This window comes from Anas acuta, chromosome 2, assembly GCF_963932015.1.
Source record: "Anas acuta chromosome 2, bAnaAcu1.1, whole genome shotgun sequence".
Classification (NCBI taxonomy): domain Eukaryota; kingdom Metazoa; phylum Chordata; class Aves; order Anseriformes; family Anatidae; genus Anas; species Anas acuta.
In genome coordinates this window covers 17,057,735-17,081,320 of record NC_088980.1, presented here as the reverse complement: position 1 = coordinate 17,081,320, position 23,586 = coordinate 17,057,735, and the positions used below count along the sequence as shown (strand labels likewise).

The 23,586-nt window shown below is 35.6% G+C and overlaps 1 protein-coding gene across 1 annotated transcript in view; it reads right to left on the bottom strand.

Annotated features, from left to right (window-relative positions):
• ODAD2 (outer dynein arm docking complex subunit 2) overlaps nt 1–23,586 on the bottom strand; it is a 90,582-nt gene that overhangs the window by 19,452 nt on the left and 47,544 nt on the right. Inside the window, exons 17-19 of the mRNA XM_068673640.1 lie at nt 22,029–22,143; nt 7,065–7,253; nt 6,272–6,493 (exon numbers count right to left, since the gene is read on the bottom strand). Of these exons, the coding sequence (XP_068529741.1) occupies nt 6,272–6,493; nt 7,065–7,253; nt 22,029–22,143 (526 nt within the window). The remainder of the gene's footprint in view (nt 1–6,271; nt 6,494–7,064; nt 7,254–22,028; nt 22,144–23,586) is intronic.

The following is a 23,586-nucleotide window of genomic DNA, read 5'->3' as shown; positions in this document are numbered from 1 at the left end:
TTTCATCACGATCATACCATTAATGCATGTCATCTGTATTTTTCCAAGAAAAGAATAAAGTAGTTTTTGAATAGCTCTTCCTTATTGTACTATTGTTCAGAATTCTGTCATTCCTATCTAATAATGAACTGGATGCATAGCCATTCTTATGTCCTCATAGGAATAAGATAATTTATGTTCTCCGCTGCCCTGGGAAGGGATTCCCCCCTTTAAGCACAGATATCTACAGTGCAGATGCGTAGATCTGATCTTTGCACCTGCACTCTCATTACAACCAAATGAGATCAGATAATACTACTGGGAGACACTGAAGTGCCTTACCTTTACATACATGTCTAAATTAGGAGAGATGAAACCCTGTGAAGAATCTATTCCTCCCCCTTGACTAATACAGGAACTTAGGTGACTACCTCAGAAGAGTTTGTCCACAGCGTAAACATTTAAAGTTAAGATGAATGATGAATTTTGTTCTTTCACATCATGATTTTGTGTGTTTATTTTCGCTTCTTCTTTATTTTTTTTTCTTTTTTTTTTTTCTCTTGACTTTAATAATCTCCTCAGAAGTCTCATTAGCCTCATCATAGAAGACTGTCCTCAACTCTGTATGTGATGAAGCCCTTCAAGCTTCCTAGGCCATCTTTACAGAAAGAATAATCACATTTGACAAAAAAAAAAAAAAAAAAAAAAAAAAAAAAAGCCAAAAGTTGACTTTCACAATAGAATACCTTTCATCTTCCTTCATTTGCAAAATAAGAATGCGCAGGAATACTCAGTTACATGTTTCTCACTTCCACATATTTCTTTGAATCTTTCCAACTATCTGAAGTAGTTTAGAAGGCTTATTATGAGCCATTTCATAAGCGCCTATATACAACACCACCCCAACTCATCCACTTCAAAAGCATATCCCATTCTACAACTTGCCAAGAAAACCAAGAAAAAATGTGGCTCTAACACAGAGAAGTGTTGTATTAGTTTAATATGGTGACATGGCCTCTAGGAAAAGCCAACGATTTAAATATTTTCTCAGGATTTTCAGATGACTTGAATTCTTCCTCTAGCACATGTTTAGACTCATCTTTTCACTGCTAAAGAAATTGTACTTCCTCATCCGTCTGCACCTTGCAGAACAGTCTTTCTACAACTCACCTTAAAAGAGTAACCCTGTAAAAACCTGTGCTTTTTAGCCAAGATCTTTTCATGAGCAATTTTGTTTGTTCTAAGGTTTCAACAGCACTCAACCATAGGTAGAAATCTTTGTTCCTTTGCAACAGCTACATTTTGTGAGGGGTTTTCTGCTGTATCCATGGAGAATGTGGTGATGGCTGAAGAATTCTAGTCGTCTGTGATGTTTCCTATTTTCCTTCTCTCAATTGTAAGAGACTTGAGTGCAATGAATGTTGCCTGCTTCTGCTTATCTTGGCTATAAACTCTTAATACACTGCTGGATTTCTCTTCTTCCTTGGTCTGTGGACAGCTATTTCCCATCTTGAAAACACAGTGATGCCTGGCCTTTAGTCTAACGTCTAAAAATTTATCCTGTGTTCTAATGTCCCACATGTCATTACTTGGTCTTTGTAAAAACAAATTTCTTTTCCAGTACAGACATGAATTTTTACTTTAGAAAGAGGAAATATTTTGTGGTGTTTGATAGAAAGAAAGCATTGATTCGTCTGTCACAGGTCATAACAATTGTTTCATTCCTAGTCATAAGAATATTGAGCATGGAACTGAACATACAAGAAAAAAATCATGAACTGCCTTTCTAAACTTCCTCCAATATCATCTTGTTTTCCCACTCCAAATTTCACATGGCAGTTGACATACACCAGTATTTCCTGACATTTTTGTTACATAGCCTTGCATGAGAAAACTGCCTGTACTTTGGGTACAGCCATGAATAGGTGAGAACTAGGAACACTGTCTTTCTCCCACAGCTGTGCACATACACCTGTTGCTTTGACACGAGTAATTAGCAAACACTGTTTGCAGCAGTAGCAAAAATGTGAAATATGAATATCTGCCTCAAACTAGTTTCCCTATATATTTTTATTCCTGGTGTCCTGAACAGAAACATGTACATACACACTACACAGTGACTAGTCAGAAGTCTGACGCTTTGAGAAAGTCTCTGTTCAAGCACTCAGCAACTGTGTCATTCATGCAGAGTAAATGTTTCCCTGAAGCTTCAGACTTTCTGTGCATGTGAACACAGCACATGAATATGTGCTAAGAAACATCTGGTATTCTGCATGTATTGCAACCAAGTCAGAACTACAGCAGCTGTGCCATTAACCCAACCAGGCACGATTACCGAATTACCAGAATCTGGTAAAAGGATGGAGGAAAAAAAAAAATCAAAAGAACCCAGACAAATTTTCCAGAAGCAAAAATATAATGATTTATGGAAAAATCTGAACACAACAATCTCTACATAAATACAAAAGAATGCTTTCAGTCAGCCCTTCATTGGAGGAACTAGAAGAATGAAAACTCCCAGATACTCTGTGATCAGCATAGTACAGAAGCGCAGTGCAAAGATACCCAATAGCACAGATGCAGTAGTGCTGCAACTTGTCTTACCTGTGCCTGGCAGACCAACTGAATAGATCAAGCAGGATTTAGCATTGTACTGACTCTTCCATTCGAGTTAATAAACCTCCTCCACCCACTCTCCTTTCCATCTGGGAATTTCTCTTTAGCCTTTCTGAAACTCCAGTAATTGATTCCTGATGGTAACTCCAACAATGCCAGCATAAAAGTCAAGTTCATAAGTATTGCTGTATTGGCCAGCTATCATGGTGTCCATGTTGTGCTTCGTGATCTGCTCAGCTCTGGCAACACTGAACAAAGCCAATTTTGCTAGAACTTCTGAAGAAACTGCTTCAAGTCCATCAGAACATTTCTCAAACTGTCCACCAAGCTTCACTTATTATATGATCATCCTCAGTAGATAGGAGCTGCTATGTCTCACTGATCTGCTATATCCACTTGTATCTAAATCCTACAAAAAGGCCTATCTGTTGTTTTACATTGCTTTGCTGTTTTGCTATTCCAGGTAGTTAACACAATATATAAGCATTAGAAAATGGTTGGAAATCTCACAGCAGGATAACTGCTAATTAAGACACCTTTTATTTAGGGTTAGAAGCTCCAGATGGTCTCAAGCATTTTCCTCTTGTGCTTGGGAGAACTCCATCCCTTAAATGATAGGGTTGAAAACAACCTTTTTTTTTTATCCTTTTTTTAAACGTGGATAAGCCTATACTGCCTTATAGTACTAGGATAAGGTAAATCTAATACTGAGCTCCGTACTAACAAAGCTATACAGATAAGAAATCTCAATATAGCTCAGAAAACTCGGTCTGATGACCTCTCACTGTACATCTGTCACTTTATGGTGTAGGGAGAACAGAACAAGGTCAAAGACTTCTGCAGTTTATTAACATGGATCTCTGAGTCATGTTAACTTCAATGCATACTCTGGTAGTGGATTCTCTGTGTGTATATATTAGTTGAAAGGCAAATGAATTTTGCAGTACGTCCTGCAGTCCTGATTCCCAACTGTTTATACATGTTGTGGTTCCAGTCTTCCTTCTGCACCTGCTTTTTTTTTCTTTTTTTTTCCCAGCACAATCCAGAATGCAACAGTCCTGGTGTGCATCCAGGTTTAGCCTCAATATGCAGTCAATATGTGGCCAGAGCTGTGCACCTGGACATAAGAGCTGGGAACTGCTCCAGGGGTCCCCCTGTTTAGGCATACCTATTTATTTTATCAATTCACCTTGTGTTAATGATTTCTTACAGACTTAAACAAATAGAGCTTTTATAACAGATGCATTTATAGTCATTGTGTCAGAACAAAGTTTCCATAAAACGCTGTTTTAAAACATCTGAATAATTAAACAGTACAGAAATACTATTTGTGAAGAGTGTATTTGTTTGTTTAGGTATGTGTAATAACTTTCATATTATCCAGATTAAATGTCTGTGGCATCTGTAATTAAGCACTTCCATGAAGGTTCACTGGAATGTGACATAGAGAGAAATGAAATGTATGCAGGCATTGAATTAAAAACAAGAACAAAAAACATGTAGCTCACCTAGTTAGGTACAGCTCTTAGTCCTAAGTATGAGACATGTTTAAAGAATTTGTTCAGCTGGATGGATTTCTTACAATAATTCATTTATTTTAATTTTAAAAGCATCAAACTTATTTTAAAGGCTCATATTACAATAATAAATTTCCCATTGCTACAAACTGGGTGGGTGACTCTAGGCTTCAGAGTCTCTACTATACACACTGACTGCAGGAGGACATTGAACAGAAGGCAGCTTACTTGAAGAGCTGGACAGATCTCAGAGGTTTATAGTAACTTAGTACATTTGACTGTGCACTCGCTGTCAGTCTTTGGTTTGGATGGCATCAGCCATCTGAGTAGTTTGACTCAATTTATCTGAAAAAACACTCTGCCAAACTTCCATTATTTTTGCTTTGGTGCGGGGTTGGTAAAAGCTAACCCTTAAGGTAAGTTAATGCTTTCCAAGCACAGTTCATTTTTACTGCCAATAATAACTGAGCACTAAGGAATCATTGTGTTTTCCCACCTATGCATTTGTTTCACAGTCACCTCCTAGCTATGAGAAGATTCCAGTTTACCAAAGTGAAGAGCTTATGGCATGAATCAACAGTGGGGCATTTGAATGTTATAGATGATATTCTAAATCACCTCCAAAAACCCTTCCCAAGACTTTTGCACATTGCAATACTTATAAGTAATGAAGAATTATTCTAGGTCCCTCATGACAAAGTGTTGTCACAGGTGTTTTCATCTTAATGCTCTTCTTTAAGCTCTTAATTCTTGATCAGGTTTGGCTGTGTTTTAAAGATTCAATATGAAACTAGTTTTGTTTGCAGTCAAACTGCTTTCCCCCCACAATTAGATCATGTGAACTACAGAGGAGGATTAGTCAAACCTTGTAGAGTTCTTAAATACTTCAGGGTAGGTGAGAACACACTGCCATCTCTTAGTTCCTTACATTTGCAGAGCAGACCAAAAATTCAAGTAAATTTTCTGTTCATTGTTCACCAAACCCCTCATCCTTTTCATCTCCACCACTACCCTGGTAGTTAATCTTGTGATGGACCAAAATGTAGCTGCTTCCTGTCGTATTAATAATGTATACGTGCTTATAGAATACAAATGCATGCCTATTATGGCCCATGTGATGAGAATTGGTCATATATGCTCTCAGATGTTTAGCCCATCCATCAATTATGAGGTGGCAGAAACTTCCCCTTTGGTTCTGTGCTGGAGCCACATACTATTATGTAATCAAACACTTGTCCATTTCATTACAAAAATACAAGTTTCTTGTACACAAGAAAGGGAAAGCACACCCCGAGCAAAATGCTTAGATGCATGCAACTAAGTTAATCCAAGTTCATTTATTTTATAATTCACTTTTCCTTTTATCAGTTCTCTTTTCTCCCCTTTAACATACTGTAGCAATTCCAGAACATTGTGAACAATGTAAAAACAAAACACCTATGACATTTTTTGCATATCCCTACTTATCTGCAAGTGCAAATAAATGCTTTTAATTAGTGTAAATATTTTAACTAGGACTGAAAACTGAAAATGAACCTAGACTCAGATGGAATTACTATAAAATCACATCATCAGAAATTTGCAAAAATTGACAGTTCCTAAAATTTCTATCTTTAAGGCCATAATCCTTCTCTTTCCTGTGAAATAACTTTACTGGCTTCAACTTGTGAGATAAAACTGATAGAAATCTTTTTGATAGAAAAATTATTTCTAGAGAAAGGCCTTTGGAGAATATTCTCATGCTTAACTCCTAAAATACAATTTCTTATAAGTGAATACAGAACTCACTGAAACAGCTCCAGGTAAGCTAAGCCTTTGTTTCATTTTTAATTTTAATTTTAATTTGTTCCTAAATCCAGTTACACGCAGTTCCAAGGTGGCTTCCTGTCATACTGGCCAACTTTCCGTGCTGATAAAATGCTGATGTAATGTCACTACCAGCTGAGGTCAAGTCAAGTCAAGCACTCTAAAGGTGAATGTCCACATCTCAACAACCACCAGGCTGTGATAACTCTAGCACTACTCTTCCCTATTTCACTACTTAATTGAACTTTTCTAAGGGAAAGCTCAGAATATTTGAGGTACACAGCAGCATTCAAAAACTATTTCAAAAGAAAGGTCTTTTTTGACCGAGCCAAATAAGAAAATTTCCACCTCACCTTCACCACTCCGTTTTCATGCATGGTGATACAGTTGCTGGGATCCTCTGAAAGCTGATATAAAGCCTGAGCTGTAGCTCTATGAACCAAAGGATCATTTGACTTCAAGTAACGCACTAAGGGAGCTACAGCCTTGCTCTCTCCAAAGGTAACTCTATTGCTTCCCCACATGCAACAGTGAGAAATGGCCTCTGCTAAGTGACGTCTTAATTTGTCATCGTTCTGAAAAAGGTAAAAACATAATAAATTAAAAACAATATAATACAATAAAAATGTCATACTGTATTCTAAAACATTTTTATGTCCTATTTTAATTGTAATACAATTAAAAATTGGAGCGAACTATGAGGCACGGAGCCCTCTTTGTAAGAAGTGCAGTGAATTTTTATATTATTTTAAAGGTGCTTTTAGACTGACTGGAAATCAGGTAAGATTAGCATTAAAATTTAACATATAGCCCATCACTAAGATTCTCTGTGCATTTCAGATTTATTGCTCTCTCAACCCTTTGTACTTTTTCCATACAGCAGCTGCATTTCTGAAAAGCAATATTCAGCAACAGTGATTATTAAAATGAAGCTCATCTTCCAAAGCAATTTTAGTACCAGCCACAGAGTGCTTTCATGTCCAATATACATGGAGGAGGAATTCTGCATCTCTTCCTGATAGCTGCTGCAAAATCTATCACTCATGTCACAACCTTTTAGTTGAGTATAATGCAGATTGATATAAGAAACTCAGGTACTTAATATAGTATGTTTAGTATGATACTTAATATAGTATGTTTACTTACTGTGTTTGCTAGTTTAGACAACAGAGGGACGACTCCGTGATCTGTTATAACAGCTAAATTTTCTTTATCTTTAGCTATATTTGTAATGGCTGCACATACACTTGCTAAAACTTCTTTATTCTTTGATTTTAGCAGATTGACTATCAGTTCCAAGCCACCGACAAAGGACCGAACCATCTCCCCAGCATCCTAAACAAGTCATAAGAAACATTATTTTAAAATATTTAATATATATTTTATGTGAATTTTTTAAAAAAAATGGCATGACATAATTATTCAAAACTGCAGGTAGTGTTCTGTCACCTTCACTAAGAAATATGGACAGTTTGGAACTCAAAACTCTTGACTGACAGATAAGAGTTAGACTGTTTTAAATAGCACCATCTAAGCAGAAATTCAATGCCTAAATAAAGGTATCTAGTGCCATTTTAGATGACACCGGGTATTCTTTATGACCTCAAGCTGTCACTTCCAAAGGTGTGCAAGTTTATCTTACCTGCTGTACTTGCCAGGCATGTGCCTCATATACCCTCGGGCATCTTAAACACCAAATAGACACCCCTGTTTAGGCTCTCCTACTGTCTTCTGTTTCTCACATTAAGTCTGACAGCTAAGACAAAAGAGTGGTAATGTTCTTTTCTTATATCAATGCAAATGAGTATTCAGGAGTCCTTGCAAACTTATTCAAGAGGCAGTTACACAAGTCTTGACAGCAACTGAGAGAACCAAGGTACACTTTAGAGTATGATCAACATAAAATGTGGCTAGTGGATACAAATACAACTCTACAAGAATGTCTAAGTATGCTTTTAGAAAATAAAATAGAAACTAAACATGGTATGTTCAGAATAAAACAACGTTAATTTCAAACAGAGAATAGTTATGATGTTGAAGTCGTTGCAGCAGAACTGTATCATAGAATCATCAAGGTTGGAAAAGATCATCTGGTCTAACAATCACCATACTACCAATGTCACCCACTAAACCATGTCCCTGAGCACCAGGTCCAACATTTCCTTGAACACTCCCAGGGACGGTGACTCCTCCACCTCCCTGGGCAACCCGTCCCAGTGCCTGACTGCTCTTTCTGAGAAGAAATGTCTCCTCATTTTCAACCTGAACCTCCCCTGATGCAACTTAAGGCTGTTCCCTCTATTCCTATCACTAGTTACCTGTGAGAACAGGCCGATCCCCAGCCCCCACACCTTCCTTTCAGGTAGTTGTAGAGAGCAATGAGGTCTACCCTGAGCCTCCTCCAGACTAAACGACCCCAGTTCCCTCAGCTGCTCCTAGTAGATGTTAAAAGTTTTTATGTTTGAAATTGACAAGACAAATTCACAGAAAAAAAATATATAATTAAGGGTTATTTAATTTAAAAGTATTCCCTCAATTTGAAAAGTTTCTGGGCCACAGATTTCTCAAAGGTGGGAGAGAGTTCTGAGGAGGGGAGCCACTGCTACAAGTTTGCTCCATTCTTCTACATTTCCTTAGGCATCCCCTTGTAGGCCAGCATGAGGAACAGAATACTGGGTGAGTGAACCTGTGGTCTAGCACAGAATTGGCTGCTCTCACACTTCTGTGTTTATTAGTCAACTCAAATTAGCAAGCACATGTTTACACTTAATGCGTAAAACAGAAAACCGTCAGCTTTGGCACTGCAAGACTGAACTAACAGGTATGGAATTCATTTGGTTGCCTCAGGCAAATGGGAACTGGCAGTTATCTGATAAAGTGACATGCAGCATACAGTACTTCATGTACCCTTAAAAGCACACAGGATATAAATCTAAGTTTGTTTAAGTACAGTTTCTTAACTGATTAAATTACATAGTCACTGACCAACGCTGTACACCAAGATTCACTGTAGTCTGTTAAAAAGTGAGATGTCTGAAAAGAAACATATTGCCATTTCTTTGGTAAGATGTTCCACCATGTAAGATTACATGACTTTAGTCAACCTCTTTTCAGCTTCCTCATAGACAGAAACGATGCCAGAATAGAAAAACATAAACTTCTTCAAATGTTTTTTTTACATGTTTATTCAATCTGTGGGTAATTCCAAGCAGCATTCTGCCAAACACCTACAAAAGGTTCTTAGGATGTCTAGTTACACAAAACCTAAGACACAACACTGCAAAATGAAACATCATTTCCAGAAACTTTATTGCAAGCATAATAATTAACAATGGAGTGGAATGAACTTCAAGTGCGTAACCTGAGGATATCAAGCTTTATAACGTAACATGGAGAAATCACTTTGTTATTTGCTTGGGCCCTTCAGTTACTTTAGTTGAGTAGACCTTTATACTGAGCATAGATATATGTGTTTTATTAGCACTTCTTTATATATATTCATATATATGTTTATATATGTTCATAATCTATAATCCAGCCCAACATTTTCTGGTAGATTTTCAACCTTTCAGATGTTGATATGGAAAGATGAACAGTTCTCATGAAGTTCATTGTCCAGTGAATATAGAAACCAGCAAATGACTACACTGTGGCTAAAAAGGATTGCTCTTGAGCAAAACTTTAGCAAATGAACTGTTAATCAAGAAATACATAAAAGTCAGAAACACCATGGGCAAAAACTTCAGGTATTCTTTGACGGTCATCTAATTTTTATGGAAAACTATTTACCAAAAGTATGCCACTAGTGCCCAAATCTTATTATTCGCAAAAGGGTTAGTAACCAGGGCACTGTCTTTACAAACAAGTAGAAAAGTCAGTATGGTAAACAAGATCAAAGAGCATTTGCATTAAAAGGACAGGATTAGATACAATCCCATTAAAGGATCTTGTTCCTAAAAGGAAGCACTACTGGATTAAGAGTTTTAGAAATCTGTTAGAAGCAGGCTAAAAGAAAACAAAATAATCCTGAACTTGAGGGTACGAGAATGAAATGATCACTATGTGAAGTATGATAGGAAAAGAAAGAACAGAAAGGCAGGAGCTCTTAAACTGTGTATCTCGTTGAAGACAACAATTGGGATAGAACTGGAGAGCATTATCTTTGAGAACTCTATTGATACTGTTTAGACAGCTGTATGTGGTAGATTCTTTTTTGCTGTTTATAGTGATATTAGCAGGGCCTATTAAAGCTTCAGAGGACATCTGATAAGCACACACTCGGGTGGCAGGTGTTTTGATTTAGAGGATGCATTAAATGATGCATTTAAGTGAAATACCTTAAATGTAAATCTGATAATAACAAAAATGTTCTGTCACTCAGCATAGAAACACTTGAAAGGTTCTGAATTCAGAACTGCCTGGGCCATATCCAGGCAGGAGCCTTTCCAATCACTTGGTCAGAAGTATACTTGATTTAAGAGCTAATCTTGAGCTCTGAGATAAAACCCTTCTTGTTGATAACAACATCTAAGAAGTCCTAGTCATGAAATATGTAAATGATGATATTTCCTTGAATCTCCAGTTTGCATTTGAGCAACATGAAGTACTTGGTGCTGAGGAGCAGTGATGGTCAAAGCACTGCATCCCTGAAGAACCCCTGGTGTCTACTTTGAGAGGGCTAGGAGGCAACAAATAGCATGGGCTGTAAGAAACTAAGTAATGCCTTCTAAAAATGAACTGGAGCACTCCAATGGATCTTAGCATAGCTGTTCAATTATTTTGAAGTACAAAACCTTGTCTATGGGGAGCTAGAGAGCTCCTTGCTGTCAAAAAGGACCTTCAAAAGCAAAGTCTTCCATTACAGGACTTCTTTGCATAGGGTAGGGGTATAAAACCAAGACTGTTTCCTCTAAATAATTATTCTACTTGCAATCAGCAGAGTGTTGCTGGCTCTTTTAAAGAATGGTGCCAAGACTATTGCTAAATTCAGGTAGATTAAGGCCTGAAAATGAAATCATGTAGGTAAGATCTTTGTGGGTACAGCTGGCCAGATAATGCCAAGAAGTTACCTAAGAAGAACAGACATTGATTGAAAAATCATTTTAGTGATGATCTGATAGAACTTCTATCAACCTAGTGGATACAGTGACTCTTTTGGTCTACATACTCCTTCCTTTGGCAGCAGCTGCCATTGTTTTTAAGTTGGAAGGAAGGAGAAAAGGAAAAACTTATGTCACTTGCTGGGATGAGACCTTTTATTCATCCTCCTTTATGAAATTCTGCATGACACTGGATTTTACCAGAACTGACGTCCAGGATACAGAAATACAGGGCTGAATGACAATAATACTTTAGAAATCCAAGGCAAAAATAAGATAGCGAAGGCACATGGATCCAAAAACTGATCCAACTAAATATGCTTTAAGAATGCTAACCTTATTACTAGTTCTAAGAAAGATCTGCAATCATCTATCAGCACCAAGAGCATGTTCTTCTGAAAAGAACAGTTAGAAACTCTGAAGGAGAAAATAGATCTGAGCAGATTCTTTGTGACATCTTGCTGTACAAAGGTGGCATTGGACAGCCTGCTGTCAAACTCTTATTACACAGAAAGAGAGCAAAAGTGACTGGCTAAGTGGTCAGAAGTAAATTTGTGGAAGAAATTTTAGCCTGTGCATGTCAGTGATGGTAAAAAAAAAAAAAAAAAAAAAAAAAAAAAAAAAAAAAAAGCAGAGATGGAAAGAAAGGGCTACAAATGGAATTTCATTTATACACTTCCCTCAACAGGTCAATAGGATAATTTTGAATAAAATCTAACAGACTTCCTCCTGAAACCCTTTTGAAGTGAAAGGTCTTAGGTCTTCATGAAAGTGCAAACATGGACAGTGTGAACTTTCCTAGGGCTAAGGAGTGACCATAAGACCAAGAATGGTTTTGATTATATTTATTTCTTTTTCAGAGCTGATTTATTAGCAGAGTATGACTCCAATTGTATTGTGTTAGTTTTGCTGAGCAAATCCATCAAATCGCTCATGGACTTGGAAAATAAAATTTCCTACTTCTTTAGTTCTGGGTCTACATGCTAAGCAGAACTCTTAGCTGTGATGTTTCCTTCACACAGAAAGCAAAAGCAGTGGGTAGCCCCATCAGGAATGTAATATTTTCTAACACAGGCAGGGAAATTCTTGAGACTGGAAGGGAAAGCCATACTGTTTGAGGATCAAAACCAGAAGCCAAGGCGTGTGGAGAAAGGTAATATTCAGTAGCAAACTTTGGGCTGAAGTCCTAAAATTAACAGAATGAACAAATAATACAGGTCCTAACAGAAATTAAAAGGGGATCTAGATGTTTATGCAGAAGGACAACATATGTTTGTGATTCAGAGAAGCAGCTGAGAGAAGCAACGAAGGAAGGGCAGCACTCTGCCAATCCTGTTACCATGTGAGCTGCATGTAAAGTGAGGTGGGCTTGCAGCATGTTTCCCATGTGTACTCTAGGATAAAAGTTTATCATTGCTAGTATATACTATGTATATATTTAGTAAGAATATACCACAATGTAAATAAACCTGCAGACAATCACTTGAATTAAAACAGTATTTCTTGATAGGAATTTTCATGCCTTACTTGGAATTTTAAAACTTGAGTAAAAGCTGGAAAAAAATGGCTCACAGAGAAAAATCCTACAAATAAATTTCTTACTATATGTATCAAAGAGCTAAATGGCTAGAAAAATGGATATTTTACATTTACTTAAATTTCTTGAAACTTACTCCAGAAGCTGTGTCTAAATATTGGCTCAATAAATGAGAAAGGTTTCTGTTCAACAAGTAAACTCTACAGTAAGTGTCTAAGATTTGTAAGGGGCTCAGCTATAAATGCAAATGATCCTGCTCTTCTGGATGGTTCAGATATCTGTGTATTCATGTTCTTTAAGAAGTTTTGTGAAGAAAGAAGATAATCTGTATCCCACCCTAATGAACATGGAAATCTTACATTTTTCTACCTGTACATATTTTCTCTCCAGATGATTATAACCTATTTATTAAATTTCTCTTCTGACTAGCTTGCACTTTCCACATTTTGTAAAAATGTATGGTCATAATAAACTGACAGAATAATATATAAACAATCAAGCAGTAAGTAAAAGAAAGGAGTTTCAATAATCGTCTGTGAAACCAGCTAAACACAAGGACAGAACATTCTACCAGTGATGAAAAGCAGAGGGAAACTGCAGAAACCACATGTCAGGAAAGTTTCCCAAGTGTGATTGTGGGTGTAGTCTGGTGGTCTGTGCAAGACAAAGAGAAAAGCAAAAAAGCAAGAAATTTGAAGAACAATGAGCAGAAAGAAGGACTGAAATGAGAGCTTTAAAATCCATTATGTTACTTTTTCTTTCAAAGAATTTAAACAACAAATGCAATCGTTTTGATATCATTTAGCAAAACCACATACTTGCTTTGTACAGTAAATTTCTACTTCATTTACTTTTACTGAAATGTTTATGTATTATATACAATTGTCATCATTTAAAGATATCTTCATATGAGGAAATTATACGAAGTTGTGCTTCTGATTGCAGAGGTCTGGATTCAATTCTTTTGAATCTTTGAGTATACTTATATTAATGATCAGATAGCTGTCCATACTGTAAAGGCTATTTCTGTGATTTTAGTTTCCAAATCAAAGAGTTCCCTCAGGCATTTCCATCTATAGTTTTGTAACATAAGAGAAGAGAAATAATATATAACATGTCTTTGGAAATATTTTTGTACTTTTTGTTTCAGGTAGAAAGAAAAGCTATCTTTAAATTTGACCTTATAAATCAATCAAAACACAACCTTTTTTGTGAGACTTAACCCAAAGGATTTGTCATTTCCAGCTATTTGTGTGTGTTAAGCTTTCACATTTACTCGTAGTCCTTAAAACTCACTGCAGAAATGTAAATGGCATTGTTTCAAAGTCTGGGCTGTACAACCTGGTTACTACTAGCTAATAACATGACTTTCATACTGAACTTGAAGTGGAAAGTGTTCCATTTCCAGCCCAAGACTACAGTTATACTTCGCATTTATATACTGCAAACTCTGATCTATTAATACAGCCACCAAACTAGATTTAATTTCATGTTATTTGTGAAGCTAATCAACAAATTTAAAGTATTTTGAAAAGCTTCAAGAACATCTTAGGATATAGGTATACAAAAATAAATAAATAAACAAAAGGTAAGAAAAACTTATTTAATTTAGCTAATTTCCCCCCACTTTACTTATTGTGACAGAACCTTACTTCTATTGCCCTAACAATACCACTCAGTTCAATTTAAATACAGTTTTGTAAAAATGAAATTCTTTTTATCCTCAAGAAGTATGACAAATATTATTTCAAAACTGTATTCAGGAGGAGTTTGCAATTTCAAGCAGTAAAAATAATATCTGTCATATATGCTGAGGACAGCAAAGTTACCTGCAGTACTAATAAAGCTTCATCCTGTTACTCTTTAGTCATGTATTTCCATCTTAAAGAGCATGCCTATCAACAAAATTTAGTTAACTTTTCCTTTTCAAATATTTCTACACTGGCTTCTGACAAGAGCAGAAATACTGTGAGATAGACCAGCTTTACACTGTTTTTATTTTTATTTTAATTGGGAGCAGAAAGCATTACAATATTTGCAGAAAAGACAGATTTGGAAAAATCATTTGATCTTTTCGGTATTTATTCAAGAAGAACACTTGAGATTTTTGACTTCTCTTGTCATCATATTATATGGTTGTTGGGTTTGTGTATGTGTGTGTGTGTGTGTGTGGTTATTTTCATTATGTAAATAAAGTTCATCAGCCTTAGGTTGGGACATACAGTATTTGAACAGGCACTACTGAATTCTTCTGTAACTGGATTCCCTTCTTATTTCTTCCAAAGTGAATACTGGTTTCTTTATTTGAAAGATTTAAAGCTAAACACCGTATTACAAAAACACATTGTGTTTATCTTTAAAAATACTCCACTTGAAAGATAAAAGTTTCTCCACTAAAAACAAGTAGTATTTCACTCTTAGAACATCTTAAAAAGCTTAAGGTGTCAAACCTGATTTGTCAAACTGAAATGCTTTTGCCCAGAAAAGTGATGGTATGGCTGTGCAAATAAACTCTAATTAGCAAGAGTCATCTTTAAACTACCTTTTCTTCAGCGAAGGAAGCAGTCCATTTGCATGCCCTATTGCCAACTGAATGACTTATCCTAATGCACAAACCAATTAAAAATTCAAAATAAAGAAATGCAACACATTTATATGTTTTTTTGTTTTTTTTTTTTAATTTATAAATTACAGCTGAAAAAAAGGAAAAAAGTTAAACACAATGCATGAGGATGTTTCTATTCATTTTTCAAACTAAACAACACAATGGTAATATTAATTCAAATTATTTTATATTTAAAGACTAATTTTATTCCTGTCTATAGAGCTGTGAAGGCTTCCACTGTAGCGGAACTGATGAAGAAACCCTTGCAAGATGAGCCTCTTTTACTATAATTCACAACTCTTTCTCTGTACAGTGTGTTGGGAAAATGCAATCTGCTGGGAAAGTAATAGCAGACAATCAACACATATTATCCTGTCCTCTTCACCTCACTGAAAGAGGTAATGCCAGAGCAGGTTTAGTGTTACATTAGTAGTTTTAACATAGCTCCAGTGCTACTCCATAGCCTAGAAGAGCAGAATCCCTTACTCTGTGTGCTTCAGGGCTAAATTCATCGCACAGCTAAATACTTGGCATGTATATTTGCTATTGATAGCTTCAAGAAATAATGGCAAAGTCCATTAGTCAAGTGTACAGCCCAAGAAAGCGTGCGATGAATGTCCTGTGAAAGTTGGTGGGGAAAACATGTCTTCACGGTCACTCACACAAATTTTGGATGTCCTTTTGTCTATTGTTTTCCTTACTTTTCAGCCTGGCAGACTACACCTACTTTTTCTCCACTTTACTCCTCACAACTCTCACTGAAGTTCAGTATTGGATAAATGCCAAATCCTATTTTTTTTTCACAGAAGCAATGAAATTACTAATATCAGAGTCCTTTGAGGCCACAGTGGCGAAAACGTCATGATTTGCTTTAGATTATTTTGAAAAGCATTATAATAATGGAAGCATGAGAAACTGATGACACTGACTAATTGAAAAAACTAAACATTGTTTCCATTGGATTTGTGTTGAACTGAATCCAAGTAAGCGCTCAAAACATTGAAGCTGAATAAGTGTCTAAGTAAACTTCTTCATATAATTATTAACATATTTGTGAGATAGCTGGTACTAATGTCATTTATTTTGTCATTTTATTTGTCGCATTGCAAAAAAGTAATATTGAAATGTTCTGAGGACAGTCTAGCTAAACAATCAATGCAGTGACAACACAAACAAATAAATAGTTATAACAACTATTGTTTGTGTTGTTGCAACTCTGGCATGGTTCCATAAATTAGAGTGGTATTTGAGAAGGCAATCATATCATATTTTACCAATTACAATTACGGACCACTGAGAATCTGAACAAGTAGCATGAAGTATAAAATATGTTATAGTTCAATCAAAAGCTTCTGGGGTAGATAAAATGATTGCTTGAAATTTTCTGGTTTGTATTATGCAGCAAATGAGACACAAAGATCTCTGTGCTATTTTCTTGCCTTAAAATCTATGGAAGTCACATATGGTAAGAGAGAGGGTAAAGACAGAAAAAAAGTGAGATGGACAAGAAGGAAAAACAAAGGAGAGATGAAAACGAAAAAAATGGGAGGAAGATGAGGTTTAAGCTTTTTATAGATTTTTAAATCTAATTAGCAAGTCTAATTTAAAAGTACAGAAGCTACATGACAAGCTGTTGACTAGTATGTGTAGCTATTATAAACTAAGTTACAAGAAAAGCTGGTCAAATATTTTCCAGTGGAACAGTATTCCATCAGAAAATGCTAATGGAATGGAACCAAAACCTTCCATAAGAACACGACTTCTTGAAAAGTTTTGACAGAAACCAGGCATAAAGGCAGGCTAAATTACCAACGTGCCTCTTCATCTTTTCTCTTGTCAGCCAGATGGCTGGTGAGTAGCCTGCCAGGCTGCTTGGCTTCTGGTTTTCACAGAATCCCTGACTTCTTGCCGGATGGGCTGCCAAACAGCTGGAAAGCCAGGTCTCCAGGAGCTCCTAAGCTTTTTGGCTTAAGTTCTTCAAGCTCTCAGGCAGCTGCTTTGCACTTAGGATCTGAGGCTCCCCAGTTTGGGAGACATAGGTTACGTTCTCAGTTTCCTGTTGCTTCCCAGATTTCAGGTTGTGTTTTACAGGAGGAACTGGGCTCCTAAGGACCTCAGGGCAATATATGGCAGTTCATTCTGGATCTAGGATTGCATGTCTGTAGGAGCCCAAACACTCCATGACAACTGGTCCACTAAACTTCTAGGCAGCCTGTGGCAAGAGTCATTGGAGAGGTCGGCACTTTGTGGCCCTGGCAAGTATGGCAACCAACTATGAACTCACCAAGCCACTTTGTAGGCTTCCTAAATCTCCAAGGACCCTGCTATTCTGTAAAGTCTGAGGGGCAAGCCAAAAATTCCTTTTTGTCTTTCTTATGTCTGTCTTTGTAACAAAAACCTCAAAATTTGTACACTACATCCAGATTATCAAGGATTAAAAAATGCATAAAATTGAGATAAAATTTAGAGAAGTAGGTATGAATGATGTTAAAATACGATAATGTCTAGAGAAAACAAATAGGCAAATGGAAAGAGATCAGTAAAGAGCATTAAGTTTGAACTGCCAAGATTTCCGTATATAAATACAAGAAGCATAACAAGGAAAACAAAGAAACTGGAAAATGCTGTACATACTCAAGCAAGGAGTTTTGACGTTACAGGCTTATCCAAAGAAAAGTACATAAACAAAAATATATTGGAACTATTTAAGTAAAATTTTTAAAATATAAACAAATGAACAACAGTTTGCATTATGGGGAACTGCTAATCTTCATACACTGGAGTTATTAATCAGTAAAATGTGTTAAAAACAAAAAAAAAGTAACAGAATATTTACAATGGCAAATAATCTTTCTAACTGTTAAGTATCAGAAGAATTTCAAAGTTCAGCTACCTTTCCTGGTTACTTTTAATACAGAAATGTCCATTCTAGTTTTATACATATGGTTACACTACAATTTCCTTAACAAGCAAAATTTATATAGAAATCTTAAATAACATGGGTCATTTGCAGCATATTTTCCACCCACGTTAACTCCAGACTGCTGCCTCCAGTAGAAGTCACTACCTTAGCAAAAGTGAAGGCTACTTGACCATCACACATGCTCATCTCTTGGCCCTTCCCTCCTAAACCTGATTTAGTTCTGCTTTTGCATTTATTTTGCGTGTAAGAGAAAAGAGATTTTGTGCGTGAAAAAGAATGGACATTCTCTTTCCCTTTATGTAGGAAATACACAATCATCTTTAGATGGCTGATCATCCTTCATCACACTCATGAAATTCCATTGAGAGGGTGAAAAGGAAGAAATGCATTTGTGTGTGTTGGGGGGGGTTGGATGACACTTTATCAGAAAAGTGAGATATCATTTTACAAATACGTTTTAAGAAAATAGGATAAAAAACTTTCCCTTTCTTCCCTCAAATTCCCAGTCTCAGACTGTTTACTTGAATAATTTTGACAGACTTCACACACAGCTGACTTCCAGAAGTTCTTTAAGAAAGCCTTTACAGTTGTAGTTGTAACAAAGGTTAAAATTTAAACTTTGAAAGCTGAAAGCTGACAAAACAGAAGAAAGGATGAGGCCTTACATTATGTTTGCACCCAAAACTGTATTAAATACAAGGAAGGAAAATAACCTCTAAAACTTTGATTTTTACTTTTATTTTATTTTTTATTTCAAAACATACTATTTATACGTTCCTCTGTGAGGAAACAGTTGACAGTGTTCCTCTCATCACCATAATGCCTTTGGATGAATTTTATGATAGCCCAAATAACATCTTTGTGGAGTTTCTCTCAGTTTTTCTGTTTGGGCTGATGTACATTGGGATAACACTATAAATACTGTTTTTTTCAAAGTAGCATCATAACCAAATATTGCTGTTCCAACATCAACAGAGTTGAGTAGACTTTTCTTAGCAATTTTTCACAATCATTTGTGGTTTTTGGACAGTATACTTACATTTTGTCGTTACCAATGTGCCTGCAGTAGTAACTTTTCCTTTTGGAAATAACTAATTTATACAAATATGTTTCTAATAAGATAATTAATTTGAATAAGTGGTTCAGCTCTTCTAGCCTTACAGTTTAAATAAAGGTATACCTTAATTTATCCAAAATCATAAGATATTTTTCTAAGACTCACAGGTAGCATTGGTAGGTGCAGTACAAATTTTCTCATGAGTTCTACCAGCTAAATGATGCCACTGCCAAACCACCTGTAAGATCTTCACTCTACAAGCCACTCTTAAGGCTAAAATTATTTAGAAATAATGCTGGCATACAGAGGTCATGACTGATCTCAAACCAATATTATGACTGTCAGAGTTATAACAGTTTATGTACTGTAATGTATAATTTATATACTCTGTTTAAAAAGTCTTAAATCTGTCACAGACCAAATAAAGTTGATCTAAATCATACTGATGTAATAAACAATTTCACTTCGCTATATCATCCTGATGTAATCAGCAATATTGTCAGTCCAGTTCTACAATACTATTCTATGGGAAGTACCCTGAACCAGCTACCATAATGCAACTGTTAATTTATATAACCTAAGCATATTGGCACTTAGATTCTCCTCCCTTTTTTGCCATTAACTTCTTGGCAAATCAGACCCAAATGCTCAAAAACATCTTTGAGAAGTCACCTGGGCATTCTGTGACTCATTACTTTCTAACTGTAAAACAGAAATGGTGGGTTTTCTAATCTTAAACAGATTATGGTAGGAGTAAGTGCATGAGAGATGTCCATGTACTCACACACTATAGCAAAAAGAGCCATATCAGTATGATAGATTAGCTTCTATGATTTTATAAGTATCATAGCAAATAATGTTTAAGTTGTATATACACAAAATATCTGTGCAGGAAAATGGATGCCGTATTAAATTTTATAAAATTTGTTTTGGATACTGTTAACGAGTTCTTTTTCATCTGTGAAGGTCCACACTACAGAAGACAACCACTACGGCTTCCGCAAAACAAAACAAAACAAATTCAGACTTCAAGCTCAAAGCTATTGGAAACATGCTTTGCAGTTTCAAGTACAGGCTTGGAAAATCCAGAGTGCACATAACTCATTTAAAGTCACATACTTATTCCTGCTTTTGAGTCAAGCACTGCATAAACCAAATCGTGCTTCTTGGAAGACCATGTAAATTGTTGAGTATTATTAACTGTGAATAAAAAATCAAAATTTTGTTTACACAGAAATAGTTACTGCATCTCCACGGTTTGGCTATAATTGCTGCTTTATACATATTTCTTTCCATTCAGTGTCAGAGGAAAGGGTATTATTGGTAGGTTTGTTTCAGTGTGCCACTCTGCCTCAGTCTCACACAAAAGACTCTTTGTGGGGTCACAGATTAGCATTTGGGCAGGCAGCCAAGAGAGATGAAAGGAGAGTGGCTACACTAAGGATGTACATAGCTTACACTCATCAAATACCCTGGGGGAGGGAAACAGAGAAAAAAATATCTATGTAGTCTGTAATTTCAGTAGCTGTCCCCTATCCCTTTAGCTTCTGAAAATGTGTTTTTAGTCAAACCTCTAGCAATGCAGAGCTCCACTCTGTCAGTGCAGGTCATGGAGTCCTATGCATAATGAGTACTAAGATAAAGTAATATTTTAACATTTAGTTATAGAAATATTGTTCAAGAGATAGGCAGGTATAGTCAGATCTTGACAGAAGAGACATGTATGCACCCTATCATCAGGTAATATAAAACTTTCATACTAGATTATATGTTTTTTTTAATTAAAAAAAAAAAAAAGATAATCCAGAATAACCAGGATGTTTTAAAAATGACAAATAAGCTGTCTTCATAGAAATCATTGTGAAGAAATAGAAAATGCTGAAGTTTTAAAAATCAGGAGCAAATGTTCTTGAAATACCTTCATCCACATATCTGTACATACATCTATCTATTTACATAAATAACAACCACAGTGTTCTCAGTTCCAGGCAGGAAATGCTGCCTGCAAAGGATCCTAAGGATATCTACCTCTCTGAGGAAATTTCCATTCTTTACATGGTCAGGTTTCAAACTGTATGTAGAAGGATATGTATTTTTAGTATAGCAGAGAGAAGATACAAAAGTTGCATTGAATATGGAGCTAAATTAGAAATGGAAGATATTACTGTAAAAAAAAAAAAAAAAAAAGGATAAAAGTCTACTTAATATTCTAGGAAACATTTAATGAGAAACAAAACCTTCCACATTTATTTTACCACAGGTCAGTGGTAAGAAATCATTGAAGATGAGTTACAGATTATACACACCATTTTATCTCTACCTTGGAACTGACATGAAATACATGAATAGTTCAGTCTTCTGTGCAAACTGACCTGCACAACAACCACTATTCACAACTGGCACTTTTTGTTGGCAGTCTCAGCAGAAAATCTATGGATTACATTGGCACCAAGACTGAAATATGCTCTGAAACCGAAAGACAGTCTCTTGAGAATGCAGTTGAAGTACCTCATAGTGGTGAACAACTACAACTATCTATGCTATTCAAAGCCCACGAGTAAAAGCTTTCTGTTTCCAGCATTGTCAGATCAGCTTTTTCAGCATACTTTGTTTGGGAACAGGAAGTTTGGATCCTGACAAGTTATTAAATTAATTCCAAACACGTTAAGTGCTCTAAAGGCAAAACAGAATGCCTCCATCTAACACAAAATGAGTTCTAGATGAGGGCTACTACTCTATTTTTAACAAATGAATACATCAATTACTTAAAGCAGTTAAAGGAATGAAATACATGTTAAGTGGCAAACAGCAAAGTATTGCTGTAAGTCATACAAATACAAAAACTGTATGTGAATATATATGCAACAAAGCTATTAAATACTTTCTCACCTTAGCATTTTCAATGCATGGACAAATAGCCCAAGCTGCACTTGCTTGAACATCTGGATTAGGATTCTTCAACAACGACCATAACAAACGAACTCCATCTAAACGGTCGATTATCCTATCAAAGGAATTGATCAGAAAAAAAGAGATAATTAATTATGGAGTACACAATGCTAAATTTTAGATTGTATCAGTTTGTTTGAGAAACTACTTTAAGAAATATTGGTATGCTTTTCTTTAGCGTACTGTTTTGCTTTACGTAAGTACTTGTGTTCTGTTGTCAGCTGACTGCCGTCAACATACACAGTAAACATTGCTTGCTATTGTAGATGGGTGTGAATAAATTATGTAAAGACAGGATATGTTTTCCAACTAAATCTTTTGAGTGTTGTTTACGTTTTTATCAGTACTGTGATTTAAAATGCTCATAGAAGATAAAGTGAACTGCATTATAACCAGAACTCATGTAAAAGTAGAAGTAAGCATGTGACTTTTTAACGATCTGCATGTAAACTGAAATCTGAATTCAAGCATACTAGCTTCTTTCATATAGTAACAAATACTTTCCAAAACAAATATTTATGCCCAAAACTATGTACTTAACTTTTTATTCAGTCTATGCTTAATGTATTTACCTTACTGTACAACATATTTTAAGGTACTATGTTTCTAATCTAGCATTAGAAATTAAAATGGTCACACCACACTGCACCCTTTGTTGGTCATGAATAACGTGTAACTTGTTTCCCATGTGTTCCTTACCAACAAGACTAACATTGAATATTATGTTATAATTACTTAAACACACCATAATCAAAGTATCTTCATGACTAGCTGAAAAATGAGTTATCATCAGAATCATCTCTACACCACCTGTGCTATGTTTACATATCAATCAGGCCTGGGGATCATAACGTCACATTAGGGTACAGTGAATACCTTAAATAGAAAGGAAGGTCAAACAAAACTTAACAGCTTTTACAAACATTCCTATTTTTCAAAAAGATATATTTAACCCAAAGCAGATGAGCTGAAGATAAAGGAAAGCAAGTATACTTTTCTAACCTCAGAAGGAAAAAATTCTGTTGTATACATGCAAGTCTACATCTTTAATTGTAAATACAAGATAAGGGAAATAAAGTACAGGTTACATCTTATTTGTGATCACTGTAAATACATTTGCCAGGAAATTTTTAAACTTATTATAAAATCATTTCTTTACGCACTTCTGCCATCATGTGAAGAAGGAAAATAATTAAGGGCATGGACTCTGTCTAAAATAACCACAGACTTTAATCCCAACATTTTTATGCAAACATGTTAAACAACTATGTTTTCAAAACAATAACTTTCTGCACAAAAGGTTGGTTAAGCTGAGAAACCATAAATTGTTGTGTTTTTTTTTTTTTGTTTTTTTTTTTTTTAAGATCTGCTCATTTAATACAGCTTATTTTACTTACTCATTTCCAAATCAACTGCAAGAATATCATAATTCAACAGAAAAAAATCAGAAATCGTAATACAAATTAGAACAGCATGATCATAAACTACACAATTACAT